The sequence below is a fragment of the Phyllostomus discolor genome, chromosome 9 (assembly GCF_004126475.2).
Source record: "Phyllostomus discolor isolate MPI-MPIP mPhyDis1 chromosome 9, mPhyDis1.pri.v3, whole genome shotgun sequence".
In the NCBI taxonomy this organism is placed as follows: domain Eukaryota; kingdom Metazoa; phylum Chordata; class Mammalia; order Chiroptera; family Phyllostomidae; genus Phyllostomus; species Phyllostomus discolor.
Genome location: NC_040911.2, coordinates 13,423,935 through 13,445,548, shown reverse-complemented (window position 1 = coordinate 13,445,548; position 21,614 = coordinate 13,423,935). Strand labels below are relative to the sequence as shown.

General features: G+C 39.8%; 1 protein-coding gene across 24 annotated transcripts in view; it reads right to left on the bottom strand.

Annotated features, from left to right (window-relative positions):
• The window catches only part of TCF4 (transcription factor 4), a 336,832-nt gene that overhangs the window by 75,515 nt on the left and 239,703 nt on the right, over positions 1-21,614 (bottom strand). For 3 of the 24 annotated variants that reach the window (XM_028524096.2, XM_036010188.1, XM_036010189.1), the window contains exon 1: positions 19,898-20,310. The exons of 20 other annotated variants lie outside the window; for them this stretch is intronic. In XM_028524096.2, coding sequence (XP_028379897.1) covers positions 19,898-19,966 — 69 coding nt within the window. In that variant the 5' untranslated portion in view covers positions 19,967-20,310. Of the gene's footprint in view, positions 1-19,897; positions 20,311-21,614 lie in introns of those variants that run through there. One more of the 24 variants, XM_028524095.2, reaches the window with a different exon arrangement.

The following is a 21,614-nucleotide window of genomic DNA, read 5'->3' as shown; positions in this document are numbered from 1 at the left end:
CGACACTGACAGCACTGCAAGTAGCACACGGCTCTCGCCTCTGCATGTATATATTTTCTTATTAACTCGATCGGGCAGAAATTTGCAGAGATTTGTTTGGATTTAGAAGTCACAACAGAATGTCAGTTTTACAAACCAAGGCTCATTCTGTGGTGAAATGTACAGCCCTGGACCCAGCCATTCACCGCACACAGCTAGCTATTTGTTCCAATTCCTCTAGCAGCCGCTTCTGAACAAACAGCTAACTTATTCTAAACACACGCACTGCGTCTAATTTTTCTGCCTCCTGCCTATCCTATTATATGTGATATTTTAGTCTTATAGATCTTATAAAGTTTAAATATTTTCCAGATGGGACCAGGGAGTACAGAACCCTGTAAACATTCTAAGTTTAAAAAAAGGACCAACTAAATACTTAAAACAGAAGAGGAAGATAATATAACCTTCTTCTGCGAGCAGTAACCTTGTGAGCCAACACTGCAAGCTGTACATACAGGGGGACACATACCGACAGTTTTGCTTCTCCCAAATTCTCAAGACCTGACTGATTCATCTTCATTTAGGTCCTGCCTATTTATATCTCTTCTAATTAAAACATTTCCCCCCAAAAGATGATTTAAGCTCAATTTAAAACTCAATACATCTCAATGCTAAGAAAGAAAACCATGGTTGTAAGCGAATGCAAGTCCCATTGTCCCAGAGGGAAAATAAATAAGGTCTATCAATTCCATCCCTTTGCCCAGGCTCTCAGCAGTTGTCTTCCTAAAAGTGTAGCCACAAAAGCCCTGAATGAGTGGCATTTTCTGAGGCTCCTCAGCCTAGAGGCAATCCAGGAACATTCATAATGACACTCAGCACCAATCCAAGAGCAAAGGAAGTGAATACATGAAGGGGTAAAGTAACAAGGGCAGCAAATGAAAATGAAAGTTTCTGGTGGATGGCAGGGGAAGAAAGAAGGAGGGCAAAGCACATGGCAGCACACAAGCCAAAGCAGCACAGTGGAGCTGGAAAGGTGTCAGAGCAGGCAGGCTCGGGACAACCACTTTGGGGAGACTCTGACCTTACCTCTGCTTTCCCTTCGTGGTCCAGTCAACATAACCCTGTATCTGAGCATCTGCATTGTTTAAATTTCATCCTGTGGTGTTGTTTGCTGATTGGTCAGACATGGCTGACAGCATCAGAACTGCAATCTGACAGACAAGGAGCAAGCAGGACCACAGCACAGAATTCATAATAGGAGGGAGAGAGGGAACTTCATGCTGGATATATGAAACTCAGCACCACAGATGTCTGCAGCACGGCCAGGGGCTTGCCTAGGGGTGGGAGGGCCTAGGATGAGACTGGGAGGAGGGCACGGAAAAGGGGAGGTGGGATAAGCCCAGCCACCCAAATGACCAAGCACGAGGGTTCCCCCTGGACGGCACTGCATCTGGACCACGTTTAACAGCTGCCCTCTTGCCACTCCCAGATCCTGTTCCCTCCGGGAAGAGAGGACGCTTCTCTTCCTGCACTCCTTCTTGATAGAATAAAAGTGGCAGTATTTCCGGTTTGGGAGAATGTAGCTGTCCTCTCATTTATTTCGTTTTCAAATTTTTTGACACTTTTCCAGAGGACACAGAAGCTACTAAAGACAGGCTAGTTGACAAAAGCATCCCGTCCTGATTTCTGCTACGGAAAATCCCACTTCGTGGAATTCTTTAACATTCTGACAGCAGTAAAGCAAAACAGGAGAGAAAAAGAAAGGTTGGAGGTGTTTGGGAACGGTAAGGGACACTGCTGGAGAAATAATGGAACACAGCAAAAAGGATGAAAACAGCTTGAAAATGGAAAAAGAGAGAGGTAACGCCACTACTGAGCTATATGTCTTCATTCTGACCCAAGTGCCTATTTCTGTCATGGCCAGTAGAAGCCACTGCAAAAACAGTGGCTGGCTACACGGACCACCCTCCGCTCTCCCCATCTTGCTCTCAGTGTTCACACACGTGCACACACACACCGCTGGACCGAGCCCACTGGCCACCAGATACAACGGGTTTTGCCCGCTATAAATGTAGAATCACTGCCCTCATGAACACCTGCATGTAGGTTCTCAACTCCAACGAAGGATCAGTTTGCACACTTGCCTTCATTTCCCCACTACCCACAATCATGACTGCAGAATTTAAAAATCCAAGCAGAATCCTTAATGTTCAGTAAAGAACACTATTTGCAAATTTCCTCTTCCCCAGCATTATCTGGTAGCAGAATTTTGGGGAAAGTGTCTGGCATTTACTATTAATTACAGAACAACAACAAAAAAAGATTCATGGTGAAGTGAGGATAACAGAGTAATAAAGAAGTGATGAATAAAAGGGCAGGAAATCAAGGATAAAATAAGGTCATGAGAGATCAGGCTATTATAACTAACCAGTTAAATAAACACAAAAAAGTGTAAGATGCTTTGGCTGAAGGGAAGGAAAAGGTTAACACAACATGAAAATCAAGACTTAATAAAAATTAATCCTTGAAAAACATCATCACTGATCTAACAACAATTTATAATAATAAAATGTCAGGACAGGGTAAAATAAATCCATTTGGCTCAGAAAAAAAATAACAATTCCACCACGATTTTTACCCCCCCACATAAAGAAAGAAAAATGCCCTTTCCTCCCTTCACTTGAAAACACTAGTTATACAGAACTCATTTTTGAAATAAAGCTAGAAAGATAACACCCCTGAAATCTGAACGAGCAAGGTGATTTGCATGGAGTTTTGTATGAAAATGAGAGCAGCAAAGCAGGAAGAGGAATGAATGTAAGTCAACTAGATGGTCGATGTGAACAGAGGAAGTTCTGGGCAGCAGGCGCCCGGGGAGAAAGGAGTGCCCAAAGGGTCTGGACTTCATTCCAAGAAAAAAAATGGGATGTGGATGAAACACCCTAGACAAGCACACACAGATCGCTGACCAAGAGAAGATGTGACTAAGACCACGGTGCTGCAACATGAGGGTTAAGAGTTATAAAGATAACGTCAGAGATCCAGCAGAAGTTGGGGAAACGGAATACTGCTAGTCAAAAGCATAAGGCAAAGTGCCTTAGGATCTGTAGGATTGGTAACACAATTTTCCTACAGGTATACCACTTAAGACACGATAATAGGCCATGAACACTATATGAAGACAACTTTATGCCATTTTAAATCCACTTTGTAAATCTTAAAAAAATTCCTTAATTTCCAGGATCTGTTTGCAATTGCACAAGACAATAAAAACATTATACAAGAACCTTAATTTTTACATAATTCCTTGTGAGAAGTGAACTTAGGCAGTGCAAATGATACTCCTGTGGCACTTGTTATTATCCATGACATCCAAGGTACCTGCTTTCTTAAAGGAGTATTCACCCAAGTGCCTTGCCCAGACCAAAGGATACCTTTTGATCTTCATTCACAACGCTAAAGCTGCCCTTGATTCCAGGCACTGGATCCATTACAGATCAGTTAGGAAAACGTCACTTGAGAAGACAGCATTTCTAGCATTAGTCTTGGGGCTCTGAGCAGCCCTTCCTGCTCCTGGTCTGGCTTTTAAGTCAGCCGAGAATCAAGTTGGTTTCACTGATAAACTGAAAATTACATATTTTCTGGGACAGTCCTCAGCTCTACAGGGCAGGAAGGGAAGCCGGGTGACAGCAGCTTCAGGTGCTGGGACGCAATGAAAACAAGGAGGAAAGAAAATGTTTGCTTTTTATGTCAACTGAGATGTCAGTACCCATTAATAAATCTATCTGCTAAATCTACTCTTATTCATGTGGGACATCACCAATTTAAAGTAAAATAAATTATCTTTAATTAAATGGAATTGTCGTCTTCCTCCCGCTATCATCCCCAATTATTACATTCTAATCAGCCCTTCAGGGAGAAGGCAGGCGAGAATGCTGAAAGGCACATTGACTCAAACCAATTTCTCTTTCTGTCAAGTGATAAAAATTTTATTTTAATTATTGTTTATCACTATAATTTTGGGACACAAGTAATAAAAAAAACTACAAAAATTCTCTTATTTATGGGGGTAAGTGCTACATGGCCAGTTCCAAAATCTCCTTCTTTAACTCTCTGTGGAAATTTCAGAATTCAGAGAAGCCATTGCAGACTAAAATTATTTATTTAAGCCTAATCCATTACTTTTATTTCCAGCACAAAAGTGCCAGTTTTAATTAATACTTGAAAATATACAGCACTAACTGAATGCCAGCTCTGGTATTTTTAGGTTGCTAGGCTTTCGAAAACTGAGATTGTTGAATAGTATCAATTTATGCTTCCACAAGAAAGGCATATAGACCTTAAATATCAAGACATGTAACTATATAAAAGGAAGAGACTGGTCTACTCCCAAATACAGGGTGGGATGAAAGTAGGCTTACAGTCGTGAGTACGTGAAACAGCTTATTGTTGCATTATTATTTAGTAATTCTTGTAGTTTTTTATGAGCAACTGTAAACCTACTTTTGGTCCACTCTGTATCTAGTGATTCTCTCTGTCCCAGTTTCTGGCTCTCCCTCATCCCTCTTTTCTTTCTTCTAATGGCCCTGAGACTGTAAGCAAAGCAATGCGTTTTAACCCAGAGATCTATATGCATGAGACTCCATCCCTAGTTCTCACATTGCTGCAACAGTGTCCTGCAGAAACATGGTGAAATCAACAAGTAAATTAAGTAATACCTCCCCACCCCAAAGGCACAGAGGTGAAACGCAGTCCCAAGAGTAATAAGGAATGAACTGAGAGGCAACTGGGTTAAATCTCTGGATATATGTTGTGGCACTGGTGTCTGCCCCACCTTCCTGCCAACCACCAGCATGCTTTCTTGTTTGTTTGCTTGGTTCATTTTTTTATTACTACTGTGAACTCTGGGAGGGCAGGGAATTTTCTTTTTGCTTTCTATATAACAACAAAATTAACCACTGAAATTGGGGAATTTATCTTTCTGTTTGGAATAAATAGGTGGGGGTATTGACTGTTTTCTGACTATTTAGTGTTACTTTTAAAAAATGCACTTTTTTCAGGGTGTAGTACTGTTTTCACTTAGCATGCCTTTGAATCGCCGCCTACAGAAGTAAAAAAAAGAAACCACAGCTATACAAGCCTGCTGACTTTCTTATAAAAGAACCAGTTTTAAACTTGTTTATACTACTGATTCCAAATGAATTCAAGATGGTGGCTAGTTAAAGAAAGAGAACTCATGCCAGGGAGTTTGATCAAAGAACTTCAATTCAGCAATGTTCAGTTTTAATTGACCACTAATTAAGCTACATTAGTCCAAGAAAGGTCTGTATCACTTTGAGTAATAAAGAAAGGAATTAATTTAACCCTGTGTCAGTCAGCTTTAGTAAGTTCATCTGAAAGCAACTTCTCAAACGACAAGCATGAAAGAGGTGTCTAGTGTTAAATGCCAAAAGTGGGCTACAGAATTCGGAGACGACCAGAGGCTCCGTTTTCAAGTGCGTTCGTTACTTCGCCCGTGATGTCACCTTGCAGGTATAATTATCTTCATTACAGATACAAAGATGTCAGCTTTACTCCCCGGGTTGTAAAGGGTTGCTTTAAAATTGGATTCAAAACATGGCATCATACCAGCCACAGTTTTAACTTCCCTGTATTCTAGACAAAAATAGAGTGGATTTGCAAAATCATGAGAATTTTCAAAGGCTTGGAACTCTCCTTCTGGGAAAAGTGATTTGAAGGCCGGGGGGAAGCACAACGGCAACACCACCACCAAACAAGCTCGTTATAATTGGGGACCATTGCAACTCCAGGTATCAAAACAGTTCAGCTCTAAAAACCTGTCTGCCCATTTTCTTTTTTCCCCATACACTGCCCGGCAAAAAAGCATTATGCCCACCATTCTGATAAAAAACTTTAGGAAGGAGCAAAGTCATAAAACACAAAACCTGATTTCAGGATTGAACATCAAAATACCGGGCGGGGGAACCCACTGCTTTTAGAAGTTAGTGTCTATGACTTCTACAGCCCTCCACGTCAACTTGGAGGTAGATTCGCTAGTCAAAGTTCCTGAGGCACACGCCAAGAAGTAAGATAGGTTTAGATTTTTAAAATAAACCCAATGTCAGTGGTACCCTGGCTTCTATTTTACCGTAACAGCCTCAACCTCCAATGCCCGTGTGAACCGCACTGAGTCTGATAGCATGGAATGCCACAGGGCCAGCACTCTTTAAAAGGAGTATCTTTGTGGCCTCAACACACATTATATTTTGTCTTAATGATTTTTGGCAACCAACCACTGCATTTTCTACAATAGAATTTAATGAATAACATTTTTTTTTACATTCTGCCAGTACTCATTAAAATGCACTTGTTTGTGAAATGCAATAGCTAGCTATATGAAACCAAAATATTAATGCAAATTGGCATTTCTAAGTTTAAAGCAGTATTTGCATAACAGGAACTAAACACGGTACGAGCTAAAAGAGTGCACGGAACACAAATGCCTCTTAACACCATAATTATTACCCAGGGAAATGATGGGCTGCGTATACCATTAGAAGTCCAGGGAGAAAGCATCTGCCAGGGTTGTAAGGCTCCTTGTGCTCCCAGTAAGAGGCTGGGGGAATTCTGCAATCACTGCACCTATGCAACTAGTATAGGTTCACAGCAAAAATATACTCATTCCATTGCCATCCATAGTCAGAACTGAAAAAATTATTGATACAATTTTGAGTGTACACATTTGAATTCAAATGGTCATCAGCACCATCAATACCCACCAGGCACAAATCTACAACTTAATGATACAAAGAATAAAAAGATACGTATTTTTTTCCATGTATTAATTCTACCAATAATGTCCTACCAGGCTACTTTGGCTAAGAGGAACCTTGAGAAACGTGACATTAAAAAAGTTTTGATATTTATTGATTCATTCAACAATTATGTGAACACCATTCAACAAATATTATAGGCATAATTGTTGTGCTAACCTTTGAGGGGAAGATAGAGGGCAAAGTGTGTCTTCTAAATGCTTGAAAGCTTGTTGGAAGATGTGAAAATTTCAAAATAGTGAAATAAGATTACAGACTAAGCATTAAGAAGATGTACAGGCTTTCACATTTATTTTGAAGATACTTGGATTATATGAGTAAATACTTATTATATTTCTTTTAATGAAATACAACTTTTTCTAGGAAAGCCAGAGCAAAGGCACGAGCTCTCTAAATTCTGCCCCGCCCTTAGGGAGCATTCTGCTCAGGGGGCTTGCCTAAGCGCAGGCAGCGACGTACACGTGTGTGGTGGACACGTGAGCCATTCAGTTTCCTTGGCAGTCCACTGCATGCTGACAAGTGTGTAAAGATACACCGAAATGTGGTCCATCTTGTGGTGGATGTCAGTGGCCGATTCAGAGAAAAATGACTCAGGGTGTCCACTGTGGACAAAGGGCTATATATATCCTTTGAAAACTTTCTCAAAATCAAGCTTCCTTTCAATCTAATAAAAAAAAGGTGGACACAAGTGAGATAAGCATTCATTAAAATGCCAGAGAGCAGTAAAATATCAATTCTTACACCAGGCGTTTGCTGACCATGGAGCTATAAAAGTTGGGCGCTCCATGGGAACGCACAGCAGAAGGGACTCTAGTTCTGTTACACTCCACAAGGCCTCGCGCCACCGACCTAACCTCGCCACGCTCCCCTGTCCACGCCCAGCACGATCCAACAGAACAGGGATGCACACGCCGTGTACCCGAGCCAGCCAGTAACCCCTGACCATGTGTGACTACTGTGCACACAGTGTGACCGAGGAACCCAATTTTTAAATGTAATTTCCATTACTTTATGTTCGATGGGACTAGCCGCACGTGGCTGCCGACGACCCCCCTGGAACACACGGCCCGAGACGGAAATGGGATGACTACATGCGGCCGCCGACCTCGCTGGGGTGCCGCGTGGATTACATTAGACGGTGCTTGAGAATAACTGAGGCTTGAAAATATACTTCACTGAATGCTGATTATTAGCACAATAAAATGCTTACTGCAACATTTATGTTAGCTGTAGATCACTTTCCTAATGATCAAAGAAAGTCGCAGTAGGACTGGTTTCAAACCCTGTGAATGTCTGACAAACTGCACACACACAAGCTCCCAGAACACGGCGCCGAACACGGCGCAGCCAGAGGACCGCTCTCGACTCACGCCGAGTGTGACGGTGGGACGCACAGGGTCCGAGAGAACTCCCCAGAGTCTGGCATGGATGATCAGTGACGGACCGAAACCGAAACACGGTCAATGCTTCCACGAAGAGCTCTGACTTAAAGTCAATTTGCAATGAAAAAATATTACCATCTCACATATGAAGAAATCCTCAAATCGATGAAATTGTCATAAAAATGGCAACCTTTATTACTTGCCTGGCACACACACACAATCACTTACAATTTTTCTTTTTAGTTGCTCACTTTGAGTACAGATAGCCCTGTACCATCAAATGTGAAAGACAAAATCAATCTCAGGGAAACTTCTCACATGGCTTCAGTTGTGAGGGGCACAGCTTCAACCCAAAGGCATCCATGTGACTTGACTAGAAGTGTGCTGAACCAGGCTGGTCAGGGGAGCAGGAGGATGCTCAGGCCGACTCAGAGGGTACTTGTGGGATGGGCTGAAATATCGCAGCCAATGGGCTGAATGGTAAATGAAAGCAGGCCTGTACCCCGAAGACCCACTGCAAATCAGAGCTACCACTTCTGTGCCCATCTGCCATCTCTAATCTGATCAGACCTGGTACAGGACCCTGTACAGCTGAGGAGGAAACTGAAGAGTGGTACTAGTTATTGTCAGGCTTGACGGCTCTCTTCAAACCCTGGCATAAAAGGAATTAAGTGTGCTTCTGGGTTCTACAAGTTGGCAGGTGTAAGACTCTGCCACCAGATACCGCCACCTTCCTCCACAGGGGTGCTAGGGAAGACAACCGAGGTTTCAAAATCGCTTCCAAATCACTGCCAGGAATTATCCAGCTTTGATGGGACGCGCAGCAGTGGCAGGAAGACAGCTCCCCAGTTGTGGGTGGAGAAAGAAGCTGCATGATTGGGGGAGCTGAAGAGTCTTTAATGTTGGTTTTAATCTTGAATCTCTCCTTAGTGTAGAGAATAGATTTAATGATGATGAAAACAATGTCCTTAATGTCAAAAATACTTAAATGCAATTAATAAGTTTCTTTATGCTGATTTATTTCCTTTTTCCCTCTTTATGTCCTAGATAAAAAAGTAATGTTAATAAACTTTTAGAATGATTCTAATAAACCAACAGTTACAGTGGGAAAGAGTTCAAGATATTTTGAAATGTAAGATATAAATATGTATTTAGGGTATGGAGAAATGTACATTTTTGACTCAACATATTCTAACAGCTGCTTTAAAGCCATTCCAATTGGTTCACAAATAATACACTACGCTTACAATGCTTCAAATAAAATCTCACATTTTCACAATAAATGGTGGAAATACCTGGACAATACTACCATGTTCTATACCTAGAGAGGTAGGTGGCGGAGGGAGAGAAAAAACTGTTATGGGATGGAAAGCAAAGAAAAGGAAAGGAAGCTGCTCTCACTCATAAGGTGGTTCAGGGATCAATTACTGAGGTCCAGATGTACTTCTAAAGCAGAACTTCCCAACCTCAGCACCACAGCGGGGTGAACTGTGCACTGTAGGATGCGGTGTCTCTGGCCTCTACCTCCTAGATGCCGAGGCCAACCCTCACTCGACTCCTGCAGTTGTGACAGTCAAAGATCTTCCAGGCATTGCCATTACACCCCCTGGCGGGACAGGAGGGGGCACCACTGTTCTCAGGATGTAAGTATATTATGCCAGAGACAAATATTCACTTTGATTTCTGAAATCTTCACACTAACAATGACCATCTCTAGGGGTATCTTCCCTCTGCCAAACAAGAAAATATCCATTTACACTCACGATCTCTTAGTACATGACATTTTGACCTTGTGATCTTGTGGTGCACATCAGTCCTAGCTTACAACTTGGATATCGGTAATCTATGTTCATTCTGGAACCCGGAACCCTCTCTATGATTATGCAATGGAAAATGTTTACTGTTTTCAACTAACTCATTCTAAACTATATGCAATAATCAACGTAATACATTGTATGTAAATTGCTGATGGGCAAACAAGTTTTGAGTAGTAAATAATTGGCATTATCTGTTACTGTCTAGTTATGTAATCTATCCATCTATCCACCCACCCATCCATACTTTCTCTGATCCAGCCATACATTTATCATCATAAAATCTGTCATGCTTTCAATTCTGATTGAGTTACACATGTAAAAAGCCTAGGACCAGCCAAAGAGTTTAATCTACATAGCTCCCTATTGGCAATGCATCTGTGAAGGCACTCTTATCTATAAATAATTCCACATCAGGCCAGCTGTATATGTTAAACACTACATCATCAAAGTAGCTCAGTATTTAAATGTGACTAAGTTTTGTTGCATCGGTTATATTGCTAGATAGATAATAAATTGCCACATTCAAGATTCCAACACTGATTATCCCAGGAAGGTCGACATCAAAATAGACCAACCTAATGCAAGAAGAACCATCTAACTCTAAAGCAGGTTAGAGTTAAATGGATCAGAAAAGTGAACATTAAAAATGTATTAAAGATTCCAAAAACAAATGCTAGCCTAAAACTACTGAGGCATAATTTGTTTCACATTTTTCATCTATTTTTCTTTTCTTCATCATCTAAAAATGACTGAGGAAAAGAGCCATAAAACCAAAACTTCCTTTGCAAAGAACACTTCAGTATGGTTTGCATTTCTCAATGTCATATCTGAGAGGTAAAAATGTTTAGAGGTTAGGCTATCACAGTAATTCATGTAAGTCATCCTTCTTGGGGTTCATTAAGTAAACTGAACCCTAAAGGTTTTATTAGCAAAACTGACACTATAAAGTCGGGCTAAAAGGGTCTCCTGTTACATGAATTCTTTAAAAGGTAAAGGCATTTAACAGTCATGCATCTATTTCCAGCACTTTTAACTCACTCCCTGGAAGCATCCAAGAGGTTCGCTGCACTTTGCAGCCTCTGGGAAGTAGGGTTACCAGATTCACATCAACATATCTAATTTTACAGTTACCTTATTTAAGGTTGTAATATGGCACAGGTCTTTTTCTCAGGTGTTAATAGGAAAATCAATTTTAAGTCCCAACAGCTGTGATCATTTTAAATATCACAGCTGTCATGAGTTGAAAATAACCAATTTGAGCATACACATTTCTGCTGCAAATGTAACAAAATGAAAATATGATAGAATTTTATCTTTTACTCCCTCTGAAGCTGAATGTCTAATACAATAGTACAGTAATAATTTATTTGCTTTAAAATAAAATCGGGCTCCCATTTCTTTGCTGACCCTGAGTCAACAGATGGCTTATAAGAACAGAAAAGAACATCATTTTAAAGATACACTCCTTTAGACCTAACCATGGAACATATTTAATTACGAAAATAGTATTAACTCTGGAAAGACAGAGTTAAATAGTTGGTATTGAAATTGAGAGTTCATTTATGTAAACATTTTGCTGTGAAGCCAGGGGGGAGATTAAGTGGGATCCATGCTACACATTAAGTGTTATTAAAGTCTAGGAATTTCAATTATTATACAGGACAGAATCTAAACTCACAAGAATAGTGTTAAGGAGCATCCTCCAGGAAGTAATGGCATTCTGACCACTTCTTTGCAAACTCAATGTATCCATTTGATGGGATAAAATAAAGATACTTTTCTCCCCCTCTCAACCAAAATCTATTATCATTACATATTGAAGAATTTGATAACATTCTTAGAGAATCTTTAAAAGAAAGACAAAAAGGTACAGGGCATTGCTTATTCCACTGAATGCAGAAAGTTGAGGTTTCTCTGTGTGAAACTAATTGTGTACAATGAACACCCAAGAAATTCTAGAAATATCTTAAATAATCGCTGCCACCTATGTGACAGAAAGAAACAGGGCTCAAATGTTTGAAAAATGATATTGCATGATTAAGACAAGGAGGAAATAAAGAAAAAAGCACAATTTCAAACCAAAGTACTGGCAATGTTACGTAACATATTATTTTGGAAATGTATTTGAAGTCTACCACCTCCTGGCCCATGTATAACCAGAAATTAAGAGCCTACAGTATCTTCATCCCAGAGCTGCAATCCCATCTACATTAACTTGATACGCCCCTCTTCTTCTCTTATTTTTTTTCTCTTACAGATTCAAAGGGTAGAAATGAAAGTTGATGCTGTCAGTTCCTAAACAACTTCTACTAAAAAGCTGACACCCCCATTCTGTTCTGGAAGGCCTGGGGAAGCAGGTACAAGAGAACTCTCCCCTCCCCTATTATTTGCATATTAATTTCAAAGCTGTGTGAAAAACCCTTTAGTCTTTTAATCATATAAACACACAAAAAGGCACTACAAAGTGAAACTACACTTGTTAAACATTTATCCCAGCCCCCACACCACACAAAAGAAGCCTAAGAAAACAGCACCCACCCCGCTCCTGTATGCTGAGCCTCCACTTCTGAATCGGAATAACAGGTGCAGAAATAATAATGTGCTGGGCAATCAACTTTTTTCCTCTGATTTGTCAGTTTAGCTTAATAATGCCATTAGGAATGTAAACATTTCTGCAATTTATATTTAAAAGTCAATAAAATAATGGGGTACAGAATTTATCCTTTTTAATTTTTTAAGTAATACATTTGATTATTTTAATCACATCAGTACTTAACTGGATGGGGTTTAAATATGCATGAAACATCAATTTAATTTGTTTTATTCGTTAGAAAAGCTATTGGGTAATACAGCATTATTCTCCTTTAAAAAAAAGAGCACACACATTCTGGGGGAACGGGAGTACAGACACTTTCCACTTTTTGCTTCCTTTCTTGGGGATGAAATTCCAGTGCCTTCCAAATATCTTTCCTTACCAACCTTTTCAAATGGCAACCAAAGAGGTAAGGACCCCAGACACACTCACTCAAGGGATAACAGAAACAGGAGTGTCTCCACACCTTGGATCAACTTTACTGGGGGCTACAGTACTGGGACTGTAGTTGGTAAAGGCATCAGCTATTTTTAAAGCGGTGTGAGAGTTTTCCCCAACACAGCATTCCCACGTGGACAGGATCGCTCCTGGCACAGGCACTCAGTACAGTACTCTATAACTCTCACCTTCGGTTTGTGGAGGTGAAAAAGCCAAGCCAAGTGTGAGCCTCCACTCGTAACATCCCCTATTTGTTTTCAGGTCAGCTACAATGAAGCAGCTGGAATTCAACTCTCCCCGCTCTGTCCCCCCAATTACCTCAACGTGCCCTCTCCCGAGGAGTGTAATTTGGTCTCCAGGAAAGCACAGCCCTCTAGGTCTCTGGAGGACGCCTGCATTTTTTTCCTCGGAGTATAAACTTAAACCAACATCTCTCCATTACCCCCACCCGTGACTTCCCAGGTATTTCAAAGCCCTCTTTACCCCAATTTGGGAGTGGGCTGCCTTTAAAACAGTACACTCTCCCAAATAAAGTATCCCTTTTAAGTCACTGAATAAAATGCCCTCATTAGCATGTACAGGTTTCTTTCAGAAAGAAGGAAGAAGAATTTGAAGAAAACTAGGTATAGGCTTTAAGCAGCATGGAATTTAAAGACAAAAATGTCAGAAATGTGAATTTTTTAAATTCCATTCAGAATATGGTATTATGACAAAAGTACATCCATTAATAGAAGGTTGTACTACAGCCATGAATCTTTAGCATTACAAAAAGTCTGCCAAAGTTTGAGTTTTTAAGCACTAAACCAGTAACTTCAACTGTAAGAATTATTCTTCAGAAGGATATGTTGGTTCTGCTTACTAAAATACAATACCATCTACATGCCTAGGGTGATAAGATACTATGCCCAACAGTTTATTATAGATTCTAAAATCTTAAGAACCCTCCAATGAGGGGACTTCCCCGAAAATTCCATGCAAAACTTTTCTGCAGACCCCTTCACACTTCAAAGTGTCGTCACTTTCCAGAAGAATGTCTTTCAGGTCTGTCACTGGTCATCTGTGTCGCCTAGTGTACAGCTGAGTGCTTTTTGTTAAGGGACTCTGAGGATTTCCTGAGTAGATTATAAATATTTCATGAGTACACTGAGCTCCAAATCTTTTTTTTTTTTGTAATCAATACTATTTACCACAATAACTTTACCCCATGTTACCTTACAAATATGTATAAAGTAGTAAGGGCTAATTTAAACCCAACCCAATTTAAACCTAAGTATACACAAACTCGGAAAGACTTAAATCTGAAAGTACCTTTAAATTATACTGACTGCGAAAAGTGAGCTTTTTTGTAAGTTGACCAATATTGGAGAAAAGTGGGAAAAAACCTGGTAACCTTTCGCGTGTCTGTCTCGGAATTCTCATCACTGGGGACGTGTACTCAGGTCTGACGTGCAGGGCAAGTGCCAGGTCTCCACTGCGTTTTCTTCTTCAGATAAAGGTTAAACCTGAATTCTAACAACTTTTAAAACTGCCACAATCATATCTAAAATCCATATATTTTCTCTGAATTAGAAACTAAAGATTTTTTTAAATGAATCTCTTGAAGCACATTGCTGACCACAGGTATGACCTACGTGCTGGTGATAAGGAAAAAACACTAAGACAGTTTTTTCCCTCAATGGCATCACAGTGACAGAAGGTTCACGTTACGTTGGAAACACGCTCATACAACATTCACAGTAATGGACTATGACAGTGTCTAAAATCCAACTATGATAATAGCTATTTAAAAATAAGCTATAAAGAAGAAATCACTAATGCTCAAGCCTCTCTGGTGGTACTGACATTTTAGTGAAAACAAAACAAAAACAAACAGGGAGTGTAATGCAAACCACATTTATGGTGGCACAGGAAACAAACAATTCTTCAGCACAATTTCCTGCAGATCATTTGGAAAGGTATTTAAAGACTGCACCAGCTATTAGCTCTTTTTTCCTGGCCACTTTTCTCCCCAGCCCTCTTTCCCATGTTCCAAAGTCCTTCTCCCTAATTCTTCTTGAAACAATGCCATCGCCTAGCGCTATAAGGATGTTTATCAATGATCAACACTGCATTCAAACTGTTCAGACATACCAGAAATTAGGGATTAAATAAAATTAACCAAATATGTAACTGATCCCTATTTTCTTCCTGAGAAATTGGCCCCAGAGAAATGTTCAAACTGGTCTCTGTGAATCTCATGCAGGGATTTTGGAAATTTAATCAGAGGCTGGAGAGCAGGATATAGCCACGATATCAAGATTAAGCATCTGGTGAATTTCTGCCAGTTTTAACCTAAAGAACAAAATCAATATAGTTTTGTTTTAAGCAATCAAGCATGGGGGGGGGGTAAAATTTTCATTGTTATTTTAAAATGAGTACATTAAAATGCTGCATATGTCAACAATACCAAAAAGTAAGCTCACTTAAAGCAAGTTTTTTCCTTGATATGATTTGTTTTCTTGAATCAGTGGGGAATTGAAAAATTATGTTAGTTTGTGACCTAAGCAAATTTTTGTCTGTTAAAGCAGCAATAATTTTAAAAAGTAATGCATTTATACCAGCTACGTTCATTTATAATCATGGTTCTAAAAATAGTTAGTATACAAAATAGCTTTAAAAACACTAAATGCAATTTGCATAGTTGATACACTATTGAAAACTCGAAAACCATGGGTGCCTGCATGAGGCTCCTCGAACCAACTGTGAGATTTACAAGGAATATACTAAAAAATATGATTACTGGTATTATTTAAATATTAGCCTTTTTATGTTAGCACTTCCTGTGGTATATGAAAAAAAGGGCCAAACACTTCATATCCTAATTTTTAGCTTTAAAAATTGAGGTGGCTAACTAAAATTGTTACTTATTCGTAGGAAAACTTTCTTTTAAGGAAGCATTCCCAGCTGAGAGATTTTGATATTAAAATGTTCCTACTTTTTTTCATCTTAAGCAGGAATCATGAAAATGGTTTTTTTTTTTTTTGACCCCAGTTTCAGAAATAATCAACATCCATTTCCATCTCTAAACTTTCTGGAGTTGAAAAGCTGCATAATATGACCAACAGAATATAAACATGGAAAGCTCATTACCATTTACTTTCTGAGATTTGATGACTTGACAAATAACTATTTCAAAACAACTAGTTTGAAACATGGTTTGAAGCTTGTTAGTATAAAGCAAAAAGAGCAATTACAATAATTACAGGTTTCTCTATACGGTTTAACACATGCACATGCTGGCGAGAGCTGATGATGTGATCTTAAATTACCATTAGGGGGGAATTTCGCCACTTTTGTTTTCAATTTCATTTGCCATAATTTTATTTTTGTGGGGTTGCTTTATTTTTAGACATGTGAAATTTGACCAAATAATTACTTATTAAAATTCTTATCCAATAAATAAGAAGATGTAGGCAGGTACAAAAATCAAAATTTAGAGCTACAACTATACTTCTGGTGGGCCGGGTAATGCCTGACGCCGCTTGCAGCCTGCATGCGGGCAGACACAGCGGCCCAGTGCACACAAGTTTATGCTCCCAACACTTAGAAGAAGCTGCACCGACCTGCTCTGCAGAAAACCCTCTCCCCCGCAGTTAGGAAGCAACGCTTCTGAATTTTTTATTCATCCGACAGTGGGATTCATTTGTACTTAAACCTGTAATCCGTAGAGAAAAGAAAATCTGAAAATCTATTTGCTCGACTTCATTAAACTCTCACCTGAGAGAAAAGCTGATTTTTAAAAATACATTCTGATTTATATTCAGTATTTAATCTTTGACAGCTCTAGTGCAATGCTTTTTGTAGGTTTTGGCTTCATGAAGTCCACATTTCAGGAAGGGGCCAGTGTTTCACAGAAGGAAGAAAATTTGTTGTGGGACATGGTCATGTAAATAAACACTTCATAACTTAAGGTAATAGAACATTCACATTTTCCTTTGTCATAAAATATCACTTACTACCCTATTTCTCTTGCCAGGAAGTTAGAGGGAAAACTGATTTTTCCAACCTTATAGCTGCCAGTTCAAAAGGAAGAAATCATAACTGTTGTAATGCTTAATTATATTCTTCCCATAACCTGAAATCTCAGTGTTTTGAAATGATTTTACATTTTTCTTCTTTTGTTTATTGAGAAAACCTGCTTCCTCTGGCCTCTCTCAGTTCAGAGTTCAAACTGAATTTAAACAAGTAATTGACTTGTCACTGGGGGAAAAAAGGAGGAATTCAGTGCTGTGTTGTCCTCAGAAGAAAGCTTGTGTAACACATAGCTGATCATACTTAACTTCAACAATGTGGGTTAAAACACACACACCGGTCACAAGCACACATGCACACGGAAATGCACAGATGCTCAAACCCAACACGACACACGAAACCCCCAAAATGTGAAGTCTCTTCGATAGGCATTTTGAACAATTAACGCATGGCATACACAATCTCCACAAGATGTCTGGCACCAAATCAAAGCCGCTGAATGTAGAATTAGAGCCAGTACAATACACACTGTAGAATAAACAAAAATGTGCTTCTCCAGCGTACGGATAAAGGCATTTTAAAAAATGGTATAGAACTGGCCCCATCCAAGGAACACATACAACTGGACTTTGCTGTCTTTTTCAGAAAGCTACAATAAAGAACTGGTGAGTTATCCGTGGTTTGAAAAGCTTTCTGCTCGCGTTCCAAAGGGCTATTTTTTCTAACGATAATGTATGTACAATTTGCCTCTTTCTAGTGTTTGAATCAATAGAGATACACATCACCAGATTTGTTTTTAATAAACGCCTTAAAACAGTTCCTATAAATACATTTCCTGTGACAGAGCGATCTTGATTTTATGAGTACCATCCTCTCAAAAAAAATCTAACAACCAAAATATTTGGCAACTGAGAGGGCATATTAGTGATATGATGTCATATTCAGCATTTTCTTATGGTAGAGGCAACTGGCATGCTGTGGGAATGAAACGTATATTTTAAAAAATTCCTTTGGGCTAAAAGGGAGTTAAAATGTCTAAAACTTAAACTAAATTTCTTAAGTTCAGATATTTAAGATGAAAAATCAACAATTAACATATAAAAATCACATCACTGGTAATTCCTAAAGATAAAAACCATGGAATCTTATATTCATTGTAATTCTCTTATAATGCACAAGGGTCTTATAATCCCTGCATCTATTTCATAGCTTCCGAAACATTTTTTCTTACTATCATAGCATCACTCACAAAATTTTCATTAAAAACACTTTAAAATTAAAAGGTACTGACTGACTCTGTTTTGTATGGAAGGTCAAGATAATAGGCAAAAGTCTTAAGAACTATGTATGAGTAACTACCAACTGCAAATTAGGTACTTGTTTTTTTTAAAAAAGTTATGTAATCCTAATATTTATGTTTACAAACGTAAGCCGTTCATTTGATCAGGTCACAACATAAGGCATTTGTTTTAAAATTGTATTTCCCTTACCACACTTAACTAGTCTTCTGATTTACACACTATGTTCTCCTTTTTGAAAAAACATAAAAACAGGACAGTTTTATGAACTTTTGATGATCTACTGGCACTTTTCAAAATAAAAGTCAATGTTCTTACTTCAGCAGTTGCCCATTCATAAAATTGCTTTCTTGAATTATTAATCTTCCTAAACTATATTATGCCTCCACACACTTGTGTGCATTCCAGTATACACTCAGAAGCAACCGTTACGCACACCCCAGCACGTGTACACACTCCTGCCTATACCACCACCACCTACACGTTTAATCCGTTCGCGCCAATCGCCGCAGCTGAACTGGGCCTTCCCGAAAGCTATCATCGGTCCCTTTTGGCCCAAGTATCACACCCTGATTAAGATCAATCCACATGGAAGTTCAAAGTACACAAACGGAGCAGTTTCTAAATGGCTGCTTTTTGCCTTTTCCCCATTCTTCTTTCCTCTTTTAAAACAATAAATTTTGCTCCTCCATCACCCAACAACTCTTCCGGAGAGCCCCACACCCCGATTTCAAAATATTGAAATCCTTTTCCTTCAGAGGGCCCAGCCGAAGGAAAAAAAAAAATAAACCTCCAGATGGCAAGTATAAACCTTCTGCTGGGGTTATGCACAAAATGCCAGACACATTTTTTTTTTCTTAAATAAAGCGTTTCTGTTGGAAGGGGGAAATTTGAGGAAAGAAACCACACAACACAAATAACTTACAATATTGTTATATGCATGAATGACTATTCTGGGTTTTTTCCTTCCTCTTTTTGGCTTTAAAAAATAAGCTTATATAACCTACTTCATAATTAGATGTCTAAGTCCTATATCTTTGCTCTATTTTGCCCTTTCAGATTCTTCCCACTAAATCCATTTCACTTAAACTTCCAGCTTAGCAAGCCTAGATATCACAAAACCTCATCCTAGAAGGAAACTTACCCAAATGTCCTCTCAGTATAATTGAGCTTTCTCAATTCTGCTCCTGGTATCTTTTTATTTTTTTTTCAAATAGTTATTTGGAAGGAACGAGAATTTTCCAAAAATCTTTTTCCCCCCTCATCTTACCACCTCCCAACTTTACCTGACTGCAAACTTTCGCCCTAGGATCCACTTCCTAAAGCTCTAAAAGTACCTATTTTTCTACGCTGGGGGGGGTACATTTCTTTTTTAAAGAAGGCAACAATTAATATCCTAGGATTGGCAAATGATAAATATTTCATGGCACCCAAGAAGGTGCAGCAGTCCTGCCCAACTTTGCAAACAATGATCACCACCTAGGATGCTCATCCCTGCGACAATAAAACTTGTCAAAAATCCCCCTCGCAGCCCGCGTCCGCTTACCGCTTTCCCATTATAGTAGTACATCAAAGAGTTGCCGCCCATGCCCGGGATTGTGTATGCGCAGTACATGGTCTCGGATTCTTTTTTCTCCTCAGTACCACTCTAACAACTTTTATTTCAAACTCGCTGTCCCTTTTTTCACAACAATTCCTTCAGTTGCATTTTCCCATATGGCCGGGCCAAGCGTGGTGAATATGCAAAGCAGGAAGAGACCATTCCTGGCGGGCGGGGGAGGCCGCCGCGCTGCTGTCAGACGCTCAACTTTTGCGCAGCGGAGCTGGAAGGCGGCCCGGCCCTGATGGAGCTCTAAATCCTAATGCATACGCGACAGCGACTCAACTTTTCCCAGGGCTTTTTATTAGTTCCTCGAATAATGCCGATTCTGACAAATTTCTGCAGTCTTCACTTTTTTCCCCCTTTCTTTTCTTTTCTTTTTCTTTTTCCCCCCCTTTTTGTTCTAGGCACCCTTTTCTTCTCTAAAATTTCCACTCAACTGCCTTAGGGTAAAAGTGGAATAGGGTCCATTATTGAGCAGAATACAAATGCAGTTAATTGACTCCCCTCTCTCTCTCCCTCTCTTTCTTTTTTGTTTTAATTTGATTAAAAAGCGAGTGGCAGGAAGGGAATCGGATGATGCACATCTAATAACTCTGCCATCTGTCTCTGCTGCTGGCTGGCTCCCAGCATTGTACGCAGCTGCCTGAGAACTCGACTCGGAGAAAGGGGAGGGAAAGGGGAGAGAGGGGGAAAAAGAAAAAAAAAAAAACCCCACCACATCTCTGACCTCGCTCAAAAGGAGAGAGGGGGCAGTGTTTTCTGACTGCTTGGTCAACAACCTACAAAACGGGGTTGCAGAAGGAAACAGAGTAGCAGTGCGCCCGCCCAGGGCTCTGCAAGCCCTTGGCTTCCCTCGACCTGGTGGGAAGGGTGGCCGCCCATGAACTTCAACTCCCTACTCCGCAGACCGCCCCGTGTCCAAAGGCCTGCCCGCGGAACGGAATGGGAAGGGGCTCCCCTTGCTGCCACCGGGCACCCGCTAACGGGCACACTGTGGAACCTGGAGCTGGGTGCTCTCCCGGTGGCACTGGGTAATCTACCACCACCTTAACGCTGCTTGTTCTTCTACAGCAAGAATTACTGGTGCATCCGAACCTCTGCATGCCTTAGAGCTGTCAGTTCTTAAAAAGGCACCTTTGAGGCCACATTCTCAGAATTTTTGCATCATCCAATAAGCCCAATTTCTGTACAAATATCTTAACAAACACTCCATGCATATTTTTACTAAACTTAATTTTTTACTCAACTTTACGTGATTAAGCAAGCAGAAACCTTCCTTCACCTTTACTGATCACAAATGAACAATAGACTCTTTCTAGATCGCAACATTTTAAACAAGCAGGTTAACATATTTAGCTATTGCTTTATTTTTAAATATTATATCAACCAACAAAGGGGGGAGGAACAAAAAAAGGAAAGAAAGAAAGGGGGTGGGGGAGAGACGGGCTGACTTGAGCTTGCCAAATTCAGAGCATCACAGGAAAGGAGGGCCTCTGGGAATTGATCCCAAATGAAACTAAATCATTTGCATATGCCGAAGTAAATGCCACCCGAGCATGCATCTATTCTCAAGAATCAACTTTAATAATTCAAAGCACCTATTTCCTTACAACTCAACATGGTAACAAAACACACACAGTATTCATAAACAAGGAGGGAT